Here is a 23,230-nt window from a genome sequence, read left to right as displayed (position 1 = left end):
AATGCTGTTTCCTCGGATAGTGCAGCTCGACCCATGTCCTATATTTTTCCGTGCACAACATCTGCTCGCTGCACCATGACTGGGAATCATAGGCATCAATGCGGAGCGATAATACTGGTCCCCCCCCATGTTTGTCTGCATGGGGCCTTATTTGAAGAGGCATTGCCTAACATACAGATTCAGACAGCCGATTTTTATATTTAGCACTAGTGACCCCAAAACTGTCATCTGCAAATGTGATTTTTAGCTACTGACAGGTTCCAATAGCCCATGCTATGCTGATTTTAAAAATATCTTTGTCAGCATTTTGAATCACTGAAGTATTTTCTAAAAGTTTATTTCACATGACTTGGCTTGCAGCCAGCAGCATGTGGCAAGTATCGGCATGGGGAATCAATCAATGGCCTGCTCAATGCACATGACAGGAAGTGGGGAGGGAGCAGGATGAGTGTGGAGGAAAGGAGACTGACACAGGCACACACAGGCTGCAGCCAACCCTCCATCCCGCCCATAACTCTCCACACCCTGCTGTCAGGGAGAGAGGTTGTGTGAAATAAACTATTATACTACTGAACAACCACTACTGAAATAATTCCAAATGCTGACAAAGGCATCAGCACAGAATAGGCTATTGGAACCTGTCAACAGCTAAAAATGTCATTCCTGGTGACAGGTTCCCTTTAATGCTCAGGTACCCAACAGGGTGTCCCTTATCTACAGGGGAATGCACTGATCAGAGGAGGGAAGATTAGAAGTAATGTTACTGGCCCTGAAATATAAGTATAACCCATATGGCCAGGATGCAAGGGGAGAACCAAGAGCAGGCTGGGGAAATAGAACTGGGTCGCCCTTAGTCAACTTTAATCACTTTTGACACTAGAACAAAAGTAATAGAAAGTAACTGCTGTGTGTTCAACATTATTTGGGCCCAAAGCAAATTTACTTCTAAATATCTCATCTTATACATAGTTCTGATCCGAATAGTGAAGCAGGGCCTGTGCTGCTATATCGTTACCTGTGTTGGTGTCTTGTAATGAACAGTAGAACCATGAACCATGGAGCACACAACTTCTCCTCAGTTCCTGGTTTGTAAACGACTTCTCCATGAGAATTGGCTGGTCGCCACCAACGTCTGGTCCCCTTGACCCTAGTACGACATAAAAAACAAGTATAGCATCTTGTTGTCTGTTCCCCACCCATCGTGTGTTCCTGGGTGAGAGATGTCAAAGATCAGAACAAAGTTGTTAAGACTTCCCATAAGTGACACAGATACTCTTGTTTGTACTCTCATTATCTTTACTAATATCCTGCTAGAGGAAGGTCCCGTCCATCTGTTTTCCTTAAGTTGCATGAAAAAATATTTCACCTAAAAACAAATTACAAGTACCTTGAATGAGGTCAGCTCAAAATATGATCTTCACTTCATCAGTCATGGAACCAGCTGGTGCTATTTATTAATATTTTATGTCTATGGTGATGGTGGAACAACCTCTCTTCTAGGTGTAGAGGATGACCTTTGACTATGGTGATGGTAGAACCGCCACTCCTCTAGGTGTAGAGGATGCCCCCTGTCTATGATGATGGTAAAGCCTCCTCTCTTCTAGGTGTAGAGGAAGCCCTCTGTCTATGGTGATAGTAGCACAACCTCTCTTCTAAGTGTATAGGATGCCCCTTGTCGAAGGTGAAGGTAGAACCGCCTCTCCTCTAGGTGTAGATGATTCCTATGTCTAAGGTGATGATAGAACCTCCTCTCCTCTAGACGTAGAGGATGCCCCTTGTCTATGGTAGTGATAGAACCACCTCTGCTTTAGGTGTATAGGATGCCCTCTGTCTATGGTGATAGTAGAACCTCCTCTCCTCTAGTTGTATAGGATATCCCCTGTCTATGGGGATGGTAGAACCGCCTCTCCTCTAGGTGTAGAGGATGCCCCTTGTCTATGGTGATGGTAGAACCGCCTCTCAACTAGGTGTAGAGGATGCCCCCTGTCTATGGTAATGGTAGAACCTCCTCTCCTCTAGGTGCAGAGGATGCCCACTGTCTATGGTGATGGTAGAACTGCCTCTCTTCTAGGTGTAGAGGATGCCCCCTGTCTATGGTGATGGTAGAACCACCTCTCCTCTAGGTGTAGAGGATGCCCCCTGTCTATGGTGATGGTAGAACCTCCTCTCCTCCAGGTGTAGAGGATGCCCCCTGTCTATGGTGATGGTAGAACCTCCTCTCCTCTAGGTGTAGAGGATGCTCCCTGTATATGGTGATGGTAGAACCTCCTCTCCTCTAGGTGTAGAGGATGCCCCCTGTCTATGGTGATGGTAGATCCTCCTCTCCTCTAGGTGTAGAGGAAGCCCTCTGTCTATGGTGATAGTAGCACAACCTCTCTTCTAAGTGTATAGGATGCCCCCTGTCGATGGTGAAGGTAGAACTGCCTCGCCTCTAGGTGTAGATGATTCCTATGTCTAAGGTGATGGTAGAACCTATTCTCCTCTAGACCCAGAGGATGCCCCTTGTGTATGGTCGTGATAGAACCACCTCTGCTTTAGGTGTATAGGATGCCCCCTGTCTATGGTGATAGTAGAACCTCCTCTCTAGCTGTATAGGATGCCCCCTGTCTATGGGGATGGTAGAACCTACTCTTTTCTACAAATAGAGGATGCCCCTTGTCTATAGTGATGATAGAACCACCTCTCCTTTAGGTGTATAGGATGCCCCCTGTCTATGGGGATGGTAGAACCTCCTCTCCTCTAGTTGTATAGGATGCCCCCTGTCTATGGTGATAGTAGAACTGCCTTTCCTCTAGGTGGAGAGGATGCTCCCTGTCTATGGCAATGGTAGAACCACCTCTCCTCTAGGTGTAGAGGATGCCCCCTGTCTATGGCAATGGTAGAACCACCTCTCCTCTAGGTGTAGAGGAAGCCTCCTGTCTATGGTGATGGTAGAACCACCTCTCCTCTAGGTGTAGGGGATGTCTCGTGTCTATGTGTATGGTAGGACCACCTCTCCTCTAGGTGTAGAGGATGCCCCTTGTCTGGGGTGATGGTAGAACCTCCTCTCCTATAGGTGTAGAGGATACCCCCTGTCTATGGTAATGGCAGAACCTCCTCTCCTCTAGACATAGAGGATGCCCCCTGTCTATGGTGATGGTAGAGCCGCCTCTTCTCTAGGTGTAGAGGATGCCCCCTGTCTATGGTGATGGTAGAACCGCCTCTCCTCTAGGTGTAGAGGATGCCCCCTGTCTATGGTGATGGTAGAACCTCCTCTCCTCTAGGCGTAGAGGATGCCCACTGTCTATGGTGATAATAGAACCTCCTCTCCTCTAGGTGTAGAGGATGCCCCCTGTCTATGGTGATAGTAGAACCGCCTCTCCTTTAGGTGTAGAGGATGCCCCTGTCTATGTTGATGGTAGAACCTCCTCTCCTCTAGGTGTAGAGGATGCCCCCTGTCTATGGTGATGGTAGAACCTCCTCTCCTCTAGGCTTAGAGGATGCCCCCTGTCTATGGTGATGGTAGAACCTCCTCTCCTCTAGGCTTAGAGGATGCCCCCTGTCTATGGTGATGGTAAAATTGCCTCTCCTCTAGGCTTAGAGGATGCCCCCTTGTCCTGGTCACAGGCCGAGGTATAAAAAGATCTTTGCAGAGATCCTTGTCCTGTCCGTCGGTAATTGTATATTATAATGAGGTCTCCCCTCAGCCGCCTTTTTTCTAATCTGAATAACCCCAAGTTTATTCATCTATCATTGTAATCTTGTCCCCCTATTCCCCTTTGCTCTCCTCTGCACCTGTTCCAGTTCTACTATGTCCTTTTTATACACCTTGATGCAGGAAAACAACCCTAGATGTGCAAATCTACTAGAGACATTACATAATAGACGGAGCATTGAATACATGTGCACATTCATTCTCCACATTCTTCACAAATGCTTGATAATATTTCACAACAAATATCAATACAATATATTGAAGTTTGTGTCTATAAAGTTTAAAAATTAGGAAAACTTTTGCCACCCCCTGTATAATGTGTTTATAATGGTTCTATGTACATTGTGTACAGATGCTCTGGGCTTGTGCCAGTATTATAGATTAATGATCTGGACACAATGGACACAATGTAGATGGGAATTTGGTTGGCTGATTCGAAACAACAGATTATGTAAAAGTGCCGAGGACGGCATAATCTCAGGATATGCCCTGGATATAAGTAGCAGGGTCCGTATACTGTAGTGACCACTCACATAGAAGGAGAGGACAAGGTACGACTGTATATTAAGACGCATAACTCTTTGTTTTTATGTGTTTTCTATGATGTTATTGCATTGTTTTTGTTATTTTTTTTTTGTGTATTTGAGTATTGCATGTAATGTGTTGAGATGCTGTGAAATTTTTCCCAATATTTGACAACAATTTAAGAAAGACAAATAGAGCAAATCCATGGTAGAATATATCATTAGTAAAGCGCTACGGAATACAATGGTGCTATATAGATAGAGATTGTTATTACAGGCGGTCTCCTACTTAAGGACACCCGACTTACAGACGACCCCTAGTTACAGACGGACCCCTCTGCTCCCTGTGACGTCTGGAGAAGCTCTCTGGATGTTACTATAGCCCCGGGCTGCAATGATCAGCTGTAAGGTGTCTGTAATGAAGCTTTATTGATAATCCTTGGTCCAATTATAGCAAAAAATTTTGAAACTCCAATTGTCACTGGGGCAAAAAAAAAAATGGTCTGGATCTACAATTATAAAATATACAGTTTTGACTTACATACAAATTCAACTTAAGAACAGACCTATGGAACCGATCTTGTATTATTATTATTATATAATGTGTCATTTCCAGTATAATACAGAGATAGATGTGATTGTGTTTTGTAGATGAAGGGTCTCGTCACTTTCTTTTTCATGTTGGCTGGATGTCATGTGGCAAGAGGTAGGTGACTTCTATCACTACATGTCTTCTCTATAACAGTGTAATATTATATATGATATAGTATATGATATTACAGGCCAGTCTCTACAATGAGGGGATGTTTTACCATTGTGTTCAACTCTACCTTTATCCTGTGGCTGCAAATAGAGAGCCTACAGGACCTCCTGCAGCTCGGATCGCTGGACAGACCACCAAATCCAGGATGGCCCAGACAATTCTGGAGTGGTTGGGAGAATAGGGTTGTAGTTGGAGATGGTATCATACTTCTACATAACTAGTACTACCTCTATTCTCATAGCTCCTACTACACTCTGCTGAGCAGATGATGCAGCTTCTACTGTAGTTGTTGGGTAAAATGTTCCTATTCTCTTAATCTGGAGAGAAAATCAGCATCCTTCTAAATTTGGGAGTATAGGGTTGGTGGTTTGAAAATGGTATTGTACTTCTACACACTTAGTACTTCCTCTTTTCTCATATCTCCTACTACGGTCTTTTGAGAAAATGATGTGGCTTCTACAACATGTGGTTGTTGGGTGAGATGTTCCTATTCTTTTAATCTGGTGAGCAAACCAGTAGCCTTCATCACTTCCTGAGCTTGGGAGTACTGGGTTTTGGTTTTAAAATTGTATCATACTTCTAAACTCGTACTTCCATATAGGGCTTCTACTGTAGTTGTTGGGTGAGATGTTCCTATTCTCTAACTCTGGTGAGCAAACCAGTATCCATCAGTTCCTGTGCTTGGGAGTATAGGGTTCTGGTTTGAAACTGGTATATAGTACTTCCTCTATTCTTAAAGCTCCTACCAGTGTCGGACTGGGTTTCCTTTGGCCCACCAGAGAAAATCAATTTGGGGGCCCATTCTTCGTTATCCCCCAGGAAATATACTCTAGAAGCCTCCAAATTGTGGTGTTTTCTGATGGACCTCTGGGGTTCAGTATTGGGTGGAGCCAAAGCCCACCGGAGGATCCTCTGGCACTCTGGTGGGCCAGTCCGACACTCGTTCCTACCACAGTCTGCTGAGAAGATGATGTAGCTTCAGTTGTACCGGTTCTACTACTTCAGTTGTAGAGTGAGATGTTCCTACTCTTAATCCGGTGAGCAAACCAGTAGCCTGTATTATCTCATATGTTGGGCTTCTGTATTGTCCTCTGCCTTACCCAGGAATGAACATGTGCTACCATAAATTAGGTTATGGACCACCATGATACCACCATTAATTGACCACATACTAATAGATGCCCACAATGCTGACACTGTAGACAGTGATTATGATAAAGTTACATCCAATGACTCCTTTGTGGCATCTCCTCTGATGTATTTCCTCTTTTTTTTCCCTTCACCCAAGACTGTCTTGAACAATTCTTCCAGCTAAAACATTTCTTACAAAGAAAATGTACACTCCTTTTGCAAATTTGCGACTTTTCGCTTTACATGCACCCATCCCCTCTGGCACTATACCCAGCCCTGACAGAGGCTTCTCATCCTATATTTTATTTAATAGTACAATCCTTTTACCTGCCCTGAAATTGGCCCCAAATTTGCTCTCTAAGGTGCTCCCATATCTATAGTTACCACCTAAAGGAAATTAGTACAGTTAGTGCTCAGAAGATAAAGATACCCCAGACAATATCATTACTGCCTTTTGTGTCCTACAAGCACCGCCATCAAAACAGCCATAGTCAGTGTCACACGGGGGTTTCTTGGGCTCACAAGATAAAATTATCCTGGGGACCCACCCTTCATCAACCCCCAAGAAATAAACCCTAGTAGCCTTCAAATTTGGATGTCTTCTGTCTGACCAGTCTAGGCACACTGGAGGATCCTCTGGTTCTTTGGTGGACCAGTCTGACACTGGCTTTGGTGCATCCATCACAGTAGTGTGGTAAAAATGTGTTTGGTTTAAAAAATAATATTACGTGGCGCCCTAGGAGGCAAAGGGGTGGACCTTAACCTTGCGTAGGGAAGAGTTTTTGTAGTCTCTGAATTAGGGGGCTGCAGCGTAACCTGTGTCTGTCAGTGTATAGCCGACAGAATAGCAAATGGGTGTGTGAAATCTGTGAAAATTACAGGTTTTTTAAATTAATTAAATTAAAAACTACTTTACACCTAATCGTCATCCATTTCAGTCTTAGGGACAATGCGTATACATAAACCTGTAATTTTCAAAGATTTTACGTACCCAGAAATGTGTTTGGTCAGGTCTTACAGTACAGGTGCTCCTAATGACCTCTCCACAGTAATACGGCTCTCCGGAGGACCACATGGCTCTAGCAGTGCCTTCTGGTTTTTCTGGTCCTGTAAGGACTGGATCTATTGATGTCACATTTATTCAGTACCTGACTACTTCTGCACTAAATGGTCAAATGGCATTTAGTGACCACTAAGCCTAGGAGTGGAAGCACCAGAGGAGGTATACTAGGAGGTACTACGTGAGCTATTTTTTAAAATTGTGTAACAAATTTTCTTCTAGAAAACCAAACACCTTAAATAATCCATCACATACCGTACACTCGGTGCTCTACACCAGAATTATTTACTGTAAGAGCAGCAGGATTGCTCTCCCAGCCACAGAGAATATCAACTTAATTTTCTTGATGGTACGGTGATCCGGGGTTTTAGTCATGTTTGGGGTCAAGAATTATTATTTTTTTTTTAATTTGGGCCAATTGGCATCTGCTTTATGGGGTTAATTTTAGCTTTCTCTGTACCAAGGTGTATGGTGGTATAAGGTACTATATCTAGGCCACCATAGAATTCATTAGTTTTAGTGTCCTCAAGGATATATTATGGCTAAGATTTGGGAAATATGATAATGAGGAGGAGTATGTTAATAAAAATGATAATGATAAGGATGAAGATATTGATGATGATGTTGGCCATGACAATGAGGATGATGTTGACTATGAGTATGATGATGATGTTGACCATGACTATGATGATGATGTTGACCATGACAATGAGGATGATGTTGACTATGATTATGATGATGATGTTGACCATGACTATGATGATGATGTTGACCATGACAATGAGGATGATGTTGACCATGACTATGATGATGATGTTAGCCATGACTGTGATGATGATGTTGACCATGACTATTATGATGGTGTTGACCATGACTATTATGATGATGTTGACCATGACAATGATGATGATGTCGACCATGACTATGATGATGATGATTAGTTACAATTTTGACCATTTTTTTCCTTTATCAGCAAGTTTTAAAACAATGCTGCTTTTCCCGGAGGAAGAAAGCACCGACTACGTGACTCTGAAGGCTAAGAATATAGTTGCAAAACAAATCACAGTATGCATGCGCTCCTTCAGTGGCCTTACCAAACCGCATTCCCTTCTTTCCTTAGCTACACCTGAATACAACAAAGCCTTCCTTATTTACCCGATGCCTCCAGACAAATTTTTGATCTCCATAAATAATGAAGATACTTACTTCAAGGTGGATCCTGATGTTTTCCGGTGGAAACTAATTTGTGTAACTTGGGACTCTAAGACGGGACTGCTCCAACTGTTGCTCAATGGCAAGCGTTACCCTAGAAGAGTTACCAAAACCAGAGCTCCGATAGGACCTCAGATGAGTGTTGTCCTTGGGCAGAAACAGGGCATCTTTGGCGGTGGGTTTAACGTTAATGAAGCCTTTGTAGGTGAAATGTGTGAAGTTAATATATATGATAGTGTCCTGCCTGAGACAACTATGAGGAGCTATTTGGCTGACACACTATATTATGCTGGGACTATTTATAATTGGATCGATTACAAATACACAATCAATGGGTCCATTCTTGTCTTGCAAGACCAGTTTTATTTTTGATAGCACATGAGAGCCAATGTGAGTCCTCTGATGACTCCCAGTCTGGGTATCTTCTGTGCTACTACTTGGCCACTTTGGTCAGTTGCCAGGGATTTCATTTACTTGTTCACTAATGGTCAAACTATTGGACCTATACGATGAGATAAGCTTCAATACGATCCCGATGGATTGAAAGAGAAACCAATCCAAAATGTCCACTCCTTACCAACCAAAAAGAAGAACTACGTAATCTGTGGACTGCCTGTATTATCATTAAGGATTTAAGACAAGATACAGTACATTCTGTTCTGTTCACACAATGAGATTTCTAGGCAACACTTTTTGGATTTTGTATGACACTAAATGGATGCTTAAAGGGCATCTACCACCAGGATGATGGATTGTAAACCAAGTACACTGACATACTGGTGCGTGCCCCCTCTGGAAGGATCCACTCTACTTTTTGCTTCTTATACTCTTGTTTTAACAAAAAATTAAATTATGCAAATGATGATGCCTGAGGGTTAGGGCTAATTTGCATAATTTTCAAAGCCTTTTTTGTAAAATCACAGGCATAAGAAGCCAAAAGAAGAGTGGATCCTGCCAAAGCAGGACACACCAGCATGTAACATGTCCTTTATGAGCCGCACGTTCTGAAGAGACTAGTTTCTATTTCGTCTTCATTCGTTGATAATGACAGGTTATGATAAAGGGGTATTGACATATTGGTTGATTCTGGTTTAGGTGAGAATAGCCTCGTCTCCACTACACTGTGGGGCTCGGAGTTACAGAAGACAGCCAACATTGTAGTTCTATGCTGCCCCTTTGGCTATGCTATTTTGTGTAACTCAATAAAACTATTTCCATAAATCTGACCACATCGGAGGTGGAAATAGACATTTTTGGAATTCTTTCATTTCTTGCATTTCTCGATGTGCAGATTTTGGGTTATCCTTATTGATTTTTCTGAGTTGAAGTTATAATGATGTATTTTCTGTAGAATTCCCCATATTTATGAGCTATCACTTTCTACAAATGGTATATTTTATTTTTGTAAAATCATGAAACCACCCATGTTATTGATGTTATGTACCTCCCTATGTGTAACCTCCATATTATACATGAGATTTTTTTCTGGTTAACAAATAAAATCTTACCACGTTGCCTCACATTGTGCCGTATAAACATCATGATCCCATATAAAGCTCTTAAGCTGTGTTTACTTAGTTTTAGCTCTCCGGCACACAAACCTAGGCCAGTTGTGGCCAGTTGTCATCTGTAATAATAATAGACTGCCTGAGACGCAATACCGGGCAGGAATAAGACCTGCTTTGTCTTTTGAAGAGGTCAGCTCATCCAATTGGACTGTGGAATAGACAGCTGATTGCATGAGCCCATAGAGACCTGCTTGAGCCCATAGAACTGAAACTGGACTTGTGCTAGCTGCTGAAAAAATGGCTAGAGCACGTCCAAAATACACATAATTTTGTATGGGTGCTCAGACAGTCTTCAGAAAGGTTGTCTGTGATTTGATATTGAAGACCTGCCCTCAATATGCAGGGTACCCCCGACTGACTATGGAGGGTGCGCTCTGACTGGGGGTGTCCAGGAGTTTCACTTAAGTGTTTATTGTGGCGTTTGCACTTTATGGGGCGTTAGTGCTTAGTTGTTGGGTTCTCCTCCCCCTCCCTGATGTTTCCCCTCCCCTTGGGTTTATAAGCTGGGTGCCTGGGCGTGCTGCTTCCTCTTGCCCGCGCCACCGGTGAAGCTGTGGTGAGCGAGTAATTGTTTGTGTGCCTGTGTCCTCCCTGCCAGGTTTGCTGACTATGGGCAATCCCCTGATAGAGGCACTTCGCGCCCGCATTAGGCTGGAGGGAGAGGGCTGGCTGTCTCAGGTCCTCTCTCCCTCCCAGCTGTCCCAGAAATTTTGTCTTCTTTAAAGCAGATAGTGGATAAGTTGCCTTCTTCTGTTACTCCATCTGTAACGCCCCCTCAGGTTCCCGTCCCTTTTACCACCTCTGCGCCCGTGTTAGCTGGGATCCATAAGGACTCCGTGTATTGTGCTGTCAGGCCCTTAGGGGATCATTAAGACATTGCGGTGAAAGAAAAGATTTGGTCTAATGCGTATGTTGACATCTGGTAGCTGGTAACGGTAGACCAGCATACAGTGGACAAGGAGCGTCGGGTTTGGTCTGAGCGGCCCCTGGATTGGAAGCCCCGGGTGGCCAAGACCATTAATAACCAGGTCCAGGCCTTTTTTGTTTTGGGGGGGGGGGTCATGGGGCAGAACGGTGTTCCGAGTTGTTTATGTACATGGATGGTATTTATTCTTCGTATAAGTCACATGGCGGTTCTGCATGGCGGTTAGCTTTGCATCCGGAAATGGGTTGGGGTGTAAAAGCGTGGTTGCGGTTAATGGTGTCCCAAAAGCCCCCTTCCTTTCCAGCCGCGGCCGCCTCCCTCGGAGCAGTCAGTGCTTCAGGGGCGGTGGCTGTTAGGCGCCCGGGAGCCTGTTGGCTCTTTAATGAAGGACACTGCCATTTTTTCGGCCTTTGCAAATACAAGCACGAGTGCTCGTCCTGCGAAGGTTCCCACCCCTTCTCCCGTTGTAACAGAGCGGCGAGTAAGCAGCCGCCTAAGCCCTCAGATCCAAAAGATCCCGGTGAGCGTGGACGCGATGCAGCCGTGGCTCGACATTTACCCCAATAGGGAGGCGGCCGAGTCCCTATCTCTCGGTTTTCGCGACAGTTTTTTCATCCCTTTTTCTCTGTCCTGGGAAGGGTTTTTCGCGGATAATTTGAAATCGGCCAGGGAGCACCCCGAAATTTTACGGGAAAAAATCGCGAAAGAGGTCTCTTTGGGCAGGATTGAGGGCCCTTTCAGTCACCCCACGTTTTCTAATTTGCGCGTGTCCCCGCTGGGGGTTGTTCCTAAGAAGAAACCGGGCAAGTATCGTTTAATTCATCACCTTTCCTTTCCTAAGGGTTCGTCGGTCAATGACGGTATTCTGCCGGAGGAGTCCTTTGTCTCCTATGTTCCCTTCGATAGGGCTGTCGCGGTGCTGCGCGTTGCAGGTCCTGGCACTCTTATGGCGAAGTCCGATATTGAATCGGCTTTCCGGCTGTTACCTATAAACCCGGATTGTTATCACTTGTTGGGGTGTTGTGTGGACGGGGGTTATTATTATGACACTTGTTTGCCTATGGGCTGCTCCATTTCCTGCCGTTATTTTGAGTTGTTCAGTTCCTTTTTGGAGTGGGTGGTTCGGTATGAAACGGGTTTCAATTCCGTCATCCATTATTTGGATGATTTTTTGTTCATTGGCCCGGGAGGTAGCCCTGTTTGCCCCTTTTTGTTGAAGACTTTTCAGTATTTTATGCGTTATTTTGGTGTTCCTTTGTCAGCAGAAAAGACCGAGGGTCCGTGCACGGTGATTACCTTTTTGGGCATTGAACTGGACTCTGTGGCTATGGTTTTTCGCCTTCCTCAGGACAAGTTGAGCAAGCTCATTGGTTTGGTTGAGGGATTTTGCGCAGCGAAGAAGGTTACGTTGCGGCAGGTGCAATCCTTGCTGGGCATGTTGGTTTTTGCTTGCAGAATAATGCCCATGGGGAGTTTTTTCCAGACGCCTTTCCTTGGCCACGCGGGGCGCCACTAAGCCGGAGCATCACATCCGGGTCACCTCCCAGCTTAGGGCTGATCTCCAGGTGTGGCGTGTTTTTCTGTCCTCTTACAATGGGCAGACGTGTTGGCCTCTTCCAGAAGTTCCCAGCCATGAGCTGTCCCTTTTTACGGATGCGTCAGGGTCCATAGGTTTTGGGGAGATTTTCGGGTCTGATTGGTGCACCGCCGAGTGGCCTTTGGTTTGGAGAGATGCAGGTTTGTGCAGGAACCTGACCCTTTTGAAGTTGTTCCCGATCGTGGTTGCAGTGGAACTCTGGGGGCCTTCTTTGACGAACCGTAAGATTTGTTTTCATACCGACAATCTTACGGTTGTTTTTTGCATCAAAAGATTGACGTCCTCATCTCTTCCTGTGTTGTCACTTTTACGCCATCTGGTCCTTCGGTGCCTGGAGTATAACATTGTTTTTAGGGCCCAACACGTTCCTGGTTGTGTTAACATTGTTGCTGATGCTCTTTCCCGTTTTCATTGGCAGGAGTTTCGGGAGTTTCTTCCTTCGGCCGCCCAGGAGGGGCGGGAATGCCCATCAATCCTGTGGGACCTGATCCTCAATTGATGTCGCTGGTCTTGTCCTCTCTTGCTCCTTCGACTTGGCATCAATATGGTAAGGCGTGGGAGTCGTGGTTGGCTTTTGCCGGGGACAGGCCCATTTTTTCTAGCTCGTCGGAAAGGGTTGCAGTAACTTTAGCCTTTTTATCTTCTCTCCACTCCCGCGGAGCTTCCGGGGTGGTTGTGCAAAAATGCCTTTCTGACTTGGCATTCCATTTTCAGTTGCAGGGTTGGCCAGATATTACAATTGGTTTTCTCATTAGACAGATCCTTAAAGGTTGGAAAAGGGAGGCGGTGTCTGCGGAGTCTCGGCGCCCGGTCTCCTTCTCGCTTTTAAGGTCTTTGGTGTCAGCCTGCAGGACGGTTTGTCCATCTGAGCACGAGGCCTTGCTGTTTTCCTTGGCTTTTAGTCTGGCATTTTTTGGAGCTTTCCGTATCGGGGAATTATTGCCGGCGTCCGCTTCTTCATCTGGGGGTTTGCTTAGGCAGGACGTGGTTTTTGGCCAAGATGTTTTGCGGATTAAGGTCCACAGGTCCAAGACGGACATTTATGGAAGGGGTTCATGGATTCGTTTGTGCACTTTGCCTGGTCCGTTTTGCCCTTTTATGTTGTCCCGTAGTTTCCTATCCCTTTCTCCCCAGGGGGATCTTTTTTTGGTGCACGCTGATGGTTCACCTCTTACCCGTTTTCAATTTTTGTCTGTTTTTCGTACATGTTTGTCAACTTTGGGACTTGTCCCGTCTGAGTACGGTACTCATTCATTTAGGATTGGTGCTGCCACTGAGGCAGCCAGGGCGGGTTTGCCTGATTCTGATGTTATGCGTATTGGGCGCTGGCATATTTTTGTCGGGCCTGCAGGACGGCATTGGGCAGGCGCTTTTTCGGAGCTCCTGGTGGTGGTAAAAAGGAAGAGATTGGTGGAGATTTGAGATATGGAACGAGATTTGCCCGGAAGACGCAGTGTTGGCCGGGAGTCCGGTCGAGCAAACCGCTTCGGGCAGCTGTGGTTTTGGCACCAAGAGTGAACATCTAACAGTGCCGTTTAAGTTTGGAGTTTTGTTAAAATGTTAAAATAAATAGCTGTGACCTTTTTTACACCCAACAGGAAGCCTCTTTGCCTTTTATTCTTGTGTGGATGTTTTGGTAGAGTTTATAACTATGTTTAAACGGGTTTGTTTTAAAGTGCCTTATTGGGAAATTGGTGTTCAAGTTTTCTACCTCCCAGTCTGCAGGGTACCCCCGACTGACTATGGAGGGTGCCCTCTGACTGGGGGTGTCCAGGAGTTGCACTTAAGTGTTTATTGTGGCGTTTGCACTTTAAGGGGCGTTAGTGCTTAGTTGTTGGGTTCTCCTCCCCCTCCCTGTTGTTTCCCCTCCCCTTGGGTTTATAATCTGGGTGCCTGGGCTTGCTGCTTCCTCTTGCCCGCGCCACCGGTGAAGCTGTCCCTCCCTCCCTCCCTGTAGTTACTGTTTGGTGTTTTTGATGTCTCTCTTTTGTATTACATACTGCAAAGTCACAGCTGGCGGTAAAAAGGAAGAGATTGGTGGAGATTTGAGATATGGAACGAGATTTTCCCGGAAGACGCAGTGTTGGCCGGGAGTCCGGCCAAGCAAACCGCTTCGGGCAGCTGCGGTTTTGGCACCATGAGTGAACATCTAACAGTGCCGTTTAAGTTTTGGAGTTTTGTTAAAATGTTAAAATAAATAGCTGTGACCTTTTTTACACCCAACAGGAAGCCTCTTTGCCTTTTATTCTTGTGGGGATGTTTTGGTAGAGTTTATAACACTGTTTAATATTACGGGTCTGTTTTAAAGTGCCTTATTGGGAAATTGGTGTTCAAGTTTACCGTATTTTCCAGACTATAAGGCGCACTTAAAAGCCTTGGATTCCTTGGAAATCCAAAGTGCGCCTTATAGTCCGGTGCGCCCTATGTATGGCACAGGGCATATGTATGGCACAGGGCAGCGGACCATACTTACATAGGTCCCCGCTACCGGAGACCGGAGACAGCAGATCTCCAGCGGGAACTGCAGACCACGCGGCACGAACAACTTCTGCCACGTGGTCTGCAGTTCCCGCTGGAGATCTGCTGTCTCCGGTAGCGGGGACCTATGTAAGTATGGTCCGCTGCCATCCTCCACCTCCCCCTCACCTTCCCCGCGTTCCGCGTTGCGTCTCGGCGTCGCGTCTCGGCGTCGCGTCTCGTCCCGTCGGGTCTCCGCTCCGCCCCCGGACCTCCGCCACGCCCCCGGACCCTGCGCCTTATAGTCCGATGCGCCTTATATATGGAATTATTACATATATAAGGCGCATCGGACTAATGCGCCTTATATTCCGGTGCGCCTAATGGCCCGGAAAATACGGTACTACCTCCCAGTCTCATCAATATCTGAGCATGAGAAGGCAACATTGTGCTCTTCATTAGAGATGAGCAGACCCAAAGCTTCCGTTCAGGGTTCGGTTGGGCCCTGCGATATATTGCTCGATTGGCTACTGAACAGCCAATAGGTAAATTAACACCCCTAGCCATGGCTATGATTGGCCAGATTTCTCCCCTTGGCCAATCACAGCCATGGCTAGTAGCAAAAGGTGTCAATATGTCTGGGTCAGGCGTTGTGTATCCGAACCCCCAAACACTAAAGGAAACTAGTCTGCTCATCTCTACTCCCCACCGATCAGACATCATTTAAATGTGCAATATTTTTAACTAATTAATTTGATTAAGCTTCACAAAGGCTAATTTGCTGTGGGTATGGAAAGTATTCAGACCACTTTAAATTTTTCACTATTTGTTTAATTAAAGCCAATGGGGACAGGATAAAGGCTATGGGGCAGGGACAGGATGAAAGGAAATAAAAAAGACAAATGCGGCCAAGGACAGAGATATCCTGGATGAAAACTTCTTCCAGACTGGGCCCGAAGGTTCACCTTTCAACAAGAGAATGACCCTAAGCACACAGCTAAAATAACAAAGCAGAGGCTTCAGAACATCTCTGTGACCATTCCTGACCGGCCCAGCCAGAGCCCGGACCTAAACCCAATGGAGCATCTCTGGAAAAAAATGGCTTTCACCAACATTCACCATACAACCTGAGGCAACTGGAGAGGATCTGCAAGGAAGAGGCAGAGGATCCCCAAATCCAGGTGAGAAATCTTGTTGCCTCTTCCCAAGAAAACTCCTGGCTGCACCAGCTCCAAAGATACTTCTACTCAATACTAAGCAAAGGTGGCTGAATACTTATCACCAGGGGCTGAATAATTATGACCATGTAATACTTCAGTTTAAATATCTACATTTATGTTTTTTTACTGTTTAAATGGGGGCAGAAAAAAGAACTATTTCAAGCTTACTAATTGGCTGCAATGAAACAAACAATGAAAACTATAAAGGTGTCTGACTACTTTCTGTACCAACTGTACGTGGGATGAATACCACTGACAAAGTCAACAGCAATGTGAACATGACAAACAGAATTACCTTATATACTCGAGTATAAGCCTAGTTTTTTAGCACAAAAAAATGTGCTGAAAACCCAAACTCGGCTTATACTCGAGTAAAAAATATATACATTTTACCAGGTTTTTGAGGTAATATTAGGGGCCTCGGCTTATACTTGGGTCGGCTTATACTCGAGTATATACGGTAACACGAAGTGACTGAGCTACAACACTAAGCCACACTATGTATATCATATCAATACTAGAAACTGCAGTTATTTTACGCCCCCTGTATGTACATTGTCATAAACCAGCTTAAATTCCAGAATCTCTTCTGTGTACATCGTCCTCAAAATTACTGAGGGAGGTACATAAGTCTCCCCCTCCTCACCCTTTTTTCCCTGACCTACATTCTATTTTGGATGTGGAAGGACGAGAAGTGGGGGCAGACCATGGGTAGGCAGGGGCATGAACAACCGGCCCACCGGATTTACTATAGTAAAATGTTCTTTCTGTTAGGACCTGGTCTGCAGGTCCAAACTGGCAGAGTTTGTGCCCGGATATCCCCCAGTGTGTCTGTTGTTAGAGGTCTTCTAAATTGCCCGGCACTGCTAATCACCTACACATCACTGCATAAAGTAGTGCCAGCGGGCTGCTACACTACTGAGAGCGCAGGAAACGGACAGATCCACCTGCAATGCAAGAGATTGGGGCAGATATACTTACCTGGTCCTGACGGCTCTGCCGGGATTCACTAAGCTCGTGTGCCCGAGTTCCTGCATCCGTCGCTTCAGCGCTGAGGTCCGCCGGAGTTCACCTTCTTCTTCCCGGTGCATGTAAGTGCTTGATCTTGCGACACAATTCCTTTTTTAAATTCTGCCGGCCCGACGGCCACACCCCCCATGCAAGCCGGCGCCAATGCGCCAAAATCCGATCGCGTGCGCCAAAATCCCGGGGCAATTCGGCGCAAAGCGTAAACCGACAAAAATGTGTCCGAGGGACCCTTAGTAAATGAGCCCCATTGAGAGTAAGACTGCAGACTCAGCTCTCATTCACATCTTTGTACAACAGGTAAATTCCTGCTCCGATTGTACTGTGGAGAGTGCATTAGTAGTAGTAAGGCCCAGAATAACCCATTTACTTCTATTTTTTCCCCAAAAATATTCCCCAAAAAAGACATAAGATGGATTGGGTGTCTGGAAAAGCACAGAGACATGACATGTCGTTGTTGAATAAAATATCAGCTAGTAGTTATCACAGTGAAGTCTCCTAGAAATTAGTGCATAATGGATCTTGCAGAGTTAAAAGGGGTTTTCCCACCAAACATTCACAGGATAGGGCCTAACTTGCTGAACGGTGGGGGTCTCAAAAAGTGCTGTGCATAGAAATCTCCATCAGCTCCAGAGAGAAGACTGGAGCAGAACGGACACGTGTCTGCTCCACTAATCTCAGGGAGCTACGAGGGCTCCAAAATAGATACCTCTGACCCCGTCAGACCCTCTGTTCTCATGACCTGTGGGGGTGTCATCCCTGAGACCCCTATTGATCATCAACATAGGCCCTATCCTGTAAATAGCGCCTTACTTGCTTGGTGGAAAAACCCCTTTAAAGTGACATTTACCCCATTAATAATCCATTTCAGCGAAAGTTATGAAACCGCTAGGAGGTACTGTAAAAGCATTTATGAAACTTGCAAACGTTAAACTATTTTTAGAAAATTATAAAGCTGTAGATTTCTGCAGAATAGATGCAGAGAGTTCCTGTTTTCAGCTATTTACTAGACAGTATTATTTAGTCCTAACGTGAAAGTTGCTAACAAGAAATTTCCACAAAATACCTACAGAGAAGGAGGTAGTGTGAGTAGATACAGCTGAGGTCTGTGGTAATCACATCCTGAATATATGGGCACAGCACAGTACTACTACTCCTATCCTGTATATATGGGCACAGCACAGTACTACTACTCCTATCCTGTATATATAGACACAGCACAGTACTACTACTCCTATCCTGTATATATGGGCACAGCACAGTACTACTACTCCTATCCTGTATATATAGACACAGCACAGTACTACTACTCCTATCCTGTATATATGGCACAGCACAGTACTACTACTCCTATCCTGTATACATGGGCACAGCACAGTACTACTACTCCTATCCTGTATATATAGACACAGCACAGTGCTACCACTCATATCCTGTATATATGGGCACAGCACAGTACTACTACTCCTATCCTGTATATATAGACACAGCACAGTACTACTACTCATATCCTGTTTATATGGGCACAGCACAGTACTACTACTCATATCCTGTATATATGGGCACAGCACAGTACTACTACTCCTATCCTGTATATATAGGCACAGCACAGTACTACTACTCCTATACTGTATATATGAGCACAGCACAGTACTACTACTCCTATCCTGTATATATGTACACAGTACAGTACTACTACTCCTATCCTGTATATATGGGCACAGCACAGTACTACTACTCATATCCTGTATATATGGGCACAGCACAGTACTACTACCCCTATCCTGTATATATAGACACAGCACAGTGCTACTACTCCTATCCTGTATATATGAGCACAGCACAGCACTACTACTCCTATCCTGTATATATGGGCACAGCACAGTACTACTACTCCTATCCTGTATATATAGACACAGCACAGTGCTACTATTCCTATCCTGTATATATGGGCACAGCACAGTACTACTACTCCTATCCTGTATATATGGGCACAGCACAGTACTACTACTCCTATCCTGTATATTTGGGCACAGCACAGTACTACTACTCCGATCCTGTATATATATGGGCAAAGCACAGTACTACTACTCCTATCCTGTATATATAGGCACAGCGCAGTACTACTACTCCTATCCTGTATATATGGGCACAGCACAGCACTACTACTCCGATCCTGTATATTTAGGCACAGCACAGTACTACTACTCCTATACTGTATATATGGACACGGCACAGTACTACTACTCCTATCCTGTATATATAAGCACAGCACAGTACTACTACTCCTATCCTGTACATTTGGGTACAGCACAGTACTACTACTCCTATCCTGTATATATAGACACAGCACAGTACTACTACTCCTATCCTGTATATATGGGCATAGCACAGCACTACTACTCCTATCCTGTATATATGGGCACAGCACAGTACTACTACTCCTATCCTTTATATAGTGCAGTACTACTACTCCTATCCTGTATATATGGGCAAAACACAGTTCTACTGCTCCTATCCTGTATAAATGGACAAGGCACAGTACTACTACTCCAATCCTGTATATATGGGCACAGCACAGTACTACTACTCCAATCCTGTATATATGGGCACAGCACATTACTACTACTCCTATCCTGTATATATGGACACAGCACAGTACTACTACTCCTATCCTGTATATATGGACACAGCACAGTACTACTGCTCCTATCCTGTATAAATGGACAAGGCACAGTACTACTACTCCAATCCTGTATATATAGGCACAGCACAGTACTACTACTCCTATCCTGTATATATGGGCACAGCACAGTACTACTACTCCTATCCTGTATATATGGGCACAGCACAGCGCTACTACTCCTATCCTGTATATATAGGCACAGCACAGTACTACTACTATTCTGCATATATGGATATACATATTACAAGTTTGCCCCCCCCCCCCTCCCCCAGGAATTAGAAAAGGGAATATTCAAATAAGTTTATTTTGGAAAATGGAAACATTTGTCTTGAATGTAGCAATTTAGAAAAAAATATGTCTTGTGTCTTGATACACACCAGTCCCATCTCTGACGGCTGTTTTATGGCACATGCTCCTCATCAGTGCAGTGCAGGGAGCCAAAGGAGGCAGTTTCCTTTTTTCCATCCAGGAAAATTTCCATAAAAGTTGTATATTTCCAGATTGTTACATCATTAGAGAGACATAAGGACGTTCTCTATGATAAGATATGAGATACAATGGGCCAATATTGTTCCTGAGCAGAAGGTCCTTTACTGTCCCCCACTGCTGTTATGGAAGAGTTGGCCATGGAGAAGAGCAAAATTGAGGCTTATGGGAAGTAAGGTTCAATCAAAGAGATCCAGGAGCATCTGCAAGTACATTTTTGGACCTTACAGTTGGAGCAGAAAGCAATATATCTGGTTATGTAATGAGGTGGCGTAATCCACGACCTTTGACTGATTCCATAAATACACAACGACATAACTTCCCGGGAAGGATAAAGAGGAACCAAGAGGCATCTACAAACAAAACAAAAACTTGACCTCAAACAGAAGAAGTGTCGGTGCTCATTTGTCCCCATTAGAGATAAGTGGACCCAATGTTCACGTTGTGTCACGACCACGTGGCCGGCAACACCTGTGGCCAATCATAGCCATGGCTAGATGCTAGGGGCATCGGTTTGTTGGATTGGCCGTTCGGATTCTAGTCCGGCAATGTTTCCGGGTTGCATGAATGTTGGATCCGCTCATCTATAGTTCCTCTACCCTTTGCCATTTTAGAGGTTGTAAATTTTGTATTTTGGTAAAAAAGTTGCATAATGATGTTTTTGAAGGCAGGGATGGAGGTAAAGTACCTATTCACGAAAATTGTAACGCAACATAAGTTTGTCAACTGACCAATTTGCCTCAATAGCCTCAAAAAGCTTTTGTGCACATATGGGGAGATTTATCATAGATGTCTTAGAGCAGAGCTATTCTAGATGCCCATGCAACCAATCAGAGTTCAGCTTTCATTTCCCCACAGCTGTTTATAAAATGAAAGCTGAGCTCTGATTGGTTTCCATGGACAACTAGAACAGTTTGCCTCAGAAACTTGATGCTTAATCTCCCCCATATACTTCAAAACCTACCCAAGAAAGACTAAAGGGGACATTTATCAGGGAATGTGAAAGTGCCAGTTTTCTGACATAAATGCCAAGAAATAATTACAAATCCTTGTGCACTGCCAGAAATTACAATTATTTTAGCCTTACGCCACCTCAAGAGGTGTGAATGACACTGTGTCAGGGGACGAAGTAGGCCGGCATCGCCTCTTCCTGTCCCAGCTAAGGCCGGCATCGCCTCTTCCTGTCCCAGCTAAGGCCGGCATCGCCTCTTCCTGTCCCAGCTAAGGCCGGCATCGCATCTTCCTGTCCCAGCTAAGGCCGGCATCGCCTCTTCCTGTCCCAGCTAAGGCCGGCATCGCCTCTTCCTGTCCCAGCTAAGGCCGGCATCGCCTCTTCCTGTCCCAGCTAAGGCCGGCATCGCCTCTTCCTGTCCCAGCTAAGGCCGGCATCGCCTCTTCCTGTCCAAGCTAAGGCCGGCATGGCCTCTTCCTGTCCAAGCTAAGGCCGGCATGGCCTCTTCCTGTCCAAGCTAAGGCCGGAATGGCCTCTTCCTGTCCAAGCTAAGGAAGGCATGGCCTCTTCCTGTCCCAGCTAAGGGCGGCATCGCCTCTTCCTGTCCAAGCTAAGGGCGGCATGGCCTCTTCCTGTCCCTGCTAAGGGCAGCATGGCCTCTTCCTGTCCAAGCTAAGGCCGGCATGGCTTCTTCCTGTCCAAGCTAAGGTCGGCATGACCTCTTCCTGTCCTAGCTATATCCTGTGCCTGTTCAGTGCAATTCTATGCCAATCCCTGTTTGGAATCCTATACCATGCAAAGGTGGCCACCAGATATATCAGGATCCGGAAACATACTGGTAGGGTGATTAGATTGTGAGCCCCATTGGGGACAGGGACCGATCTGGCAAGCTCTGTGAAGCGATGCGTAATCTGTGTGCGCTATATTAATAAAGGAATTATTATTATTACCGCAGCTTCCTGTTATCTGGTACAGTGAAGGGGAGGGGTTTACGATATACACTGGCGCATGATATGTGAAGCCAGATTTATACCTCTACAGTTAGTGTATACTCCGCTTCTAAGAAGAAGACGCCATGTGAATAATTTGATCAGGTGTATGGTTGCAATCAGTGCATAATGGTAGATGATTAAATCCCTCATTTACAGACAGTCCCCGACTTAAGAACACCCGACTTTCAGACGACCCCTAGTTACAAACAGACCTCTGGATATTGGTAATTTACTGCACTTTATCCTTAGGCTACAATAATCATCTATAACAGTTATCACAGGTGTCTGTAATGAAGCTTTATTGCTAATCCTGGTTCTTATGACAGCTCAACATTTTTAAAACCCAATTGTCACAGAGACCAAAAAAATGTTGGCTGGGGTTACAATTAATAAAATATGCAGTTCTGATTTACATACAAATTCAACTTAAGAACAAATCTACAGAACCCATTGGGGCAAATTTACTTACCTGGTCCAGTCGCGATCCCCGATTCGGATGGTCCGACTAGGATGATGTCCAGTGTGATTCATGAAGCTCGTGCCCCCGAGTTCCTGTATTCGTCGATTCTGCGCAGAGGTCCGCCGGATTTCACCTACTTCTTCCTGGTGCTTGTAAGTGCGTGTCTTACGACACAATTCTAAATGTTAAATCTTGCGCGTTGTCCGAATCCGTCGGGTTGCCCGACGGCCCGCCCCCTGATTCTGCTGCGTGCAAGCCGTCGCCGATGCGCCAAAATCCGATTGTATGCAACACAATCCCTGGCACGGTGCGGTGCAAAATGGAAATCGTCAGGAAACTCGACGAAAATGCGCTCCGCGGACCCTTAGTAAATGAGCCCCATTGTGTACGTAACCCGGGGACTGCCTGTACTTCCTAATTAATAAGATGAGTTTCCCGTCCCCTTCCCTATGGCTGTGCTCTGGTGTTCCCGTCAGT

The 23,230-nt window shown here is 45.3% G+C and overlaps 1 protein-coding gene and 1 long non-coding RNA gene across 4 annotated transcripts in view; one reads left to right on the top strand and one right to left on the bottom strand.

The window, feature by feature from the left end:
- Positions 1 to 9,906, top strand: part of LOC140069430 (jeltraxin-like) — a 16,462-nt gene extending 6,556 nt beyond the window's left edge. The window contains exons 1-3 of one of the 3 annotated variants that reach the window (XM_072115127.1): positions 4,164 to 4,245; positions 4,870 to 4,924; positions 8,146 to 9,906. In XM_072115127.1, the coding sequence (XP_071971228.1) occupies positions 4,870 to 4,924; positions 8,146 to 8,756 (666 nt within the window). In that variant the 5' untranslated portion in view covers positions 4,164 to 4,245 and the 3' untranslated portion in view covers positions 8,757 to 9,906. Of the gene's footprint in view, positions 1 to 4,163; positions 4,246 to 4,869; positions 4,925 to 8,145 lie in introns of those variants that run through there. The other 2 variants (XM_072115125.1, XM_072115126.1) reach the window with 2 other exon arrangements.
- The window catches only part of LOC140069433 (uncharacterized), a 25,327-nt gene extending 2,097 nt beyond the window's left edge, over positions 1 to 23,230 (bottom strand). The window contains exons 1-2 of the long non-coding RNA XR_011848789.1: positions 22,763 to 23,230; positions 1,016 to 1,147 (exon numbers count right to left, since the gene is read on the bottom strand). This is a non-coding gene — a long non-coding RNA (uncharacterized lncRNA). The remainder of the gene's footprint in view (positions 1 to 1,015; positions 1,148 to 22,762) is intronic.

This window comes from Engystomops pustulosus, chromosome 7 (assembly GCF_040894005.1).
Source record: "Engystomops pustulosus chromosome 7, aEngPut4.maternal, whole genome shotgun sequence".
NCBI classification, from domain to species: domain Eukaryota; kingdom Metazoa; phylum Chordata; class Amphibia; order Anura; family Leptodactylidae; genus Engystomops; species Engystomops pustulosus.
The sequence above is the reverse complement of the archived record's forward strand: the minus strand, read 5'-3'. Positions and strand labels throughout refer to the sequence as shown.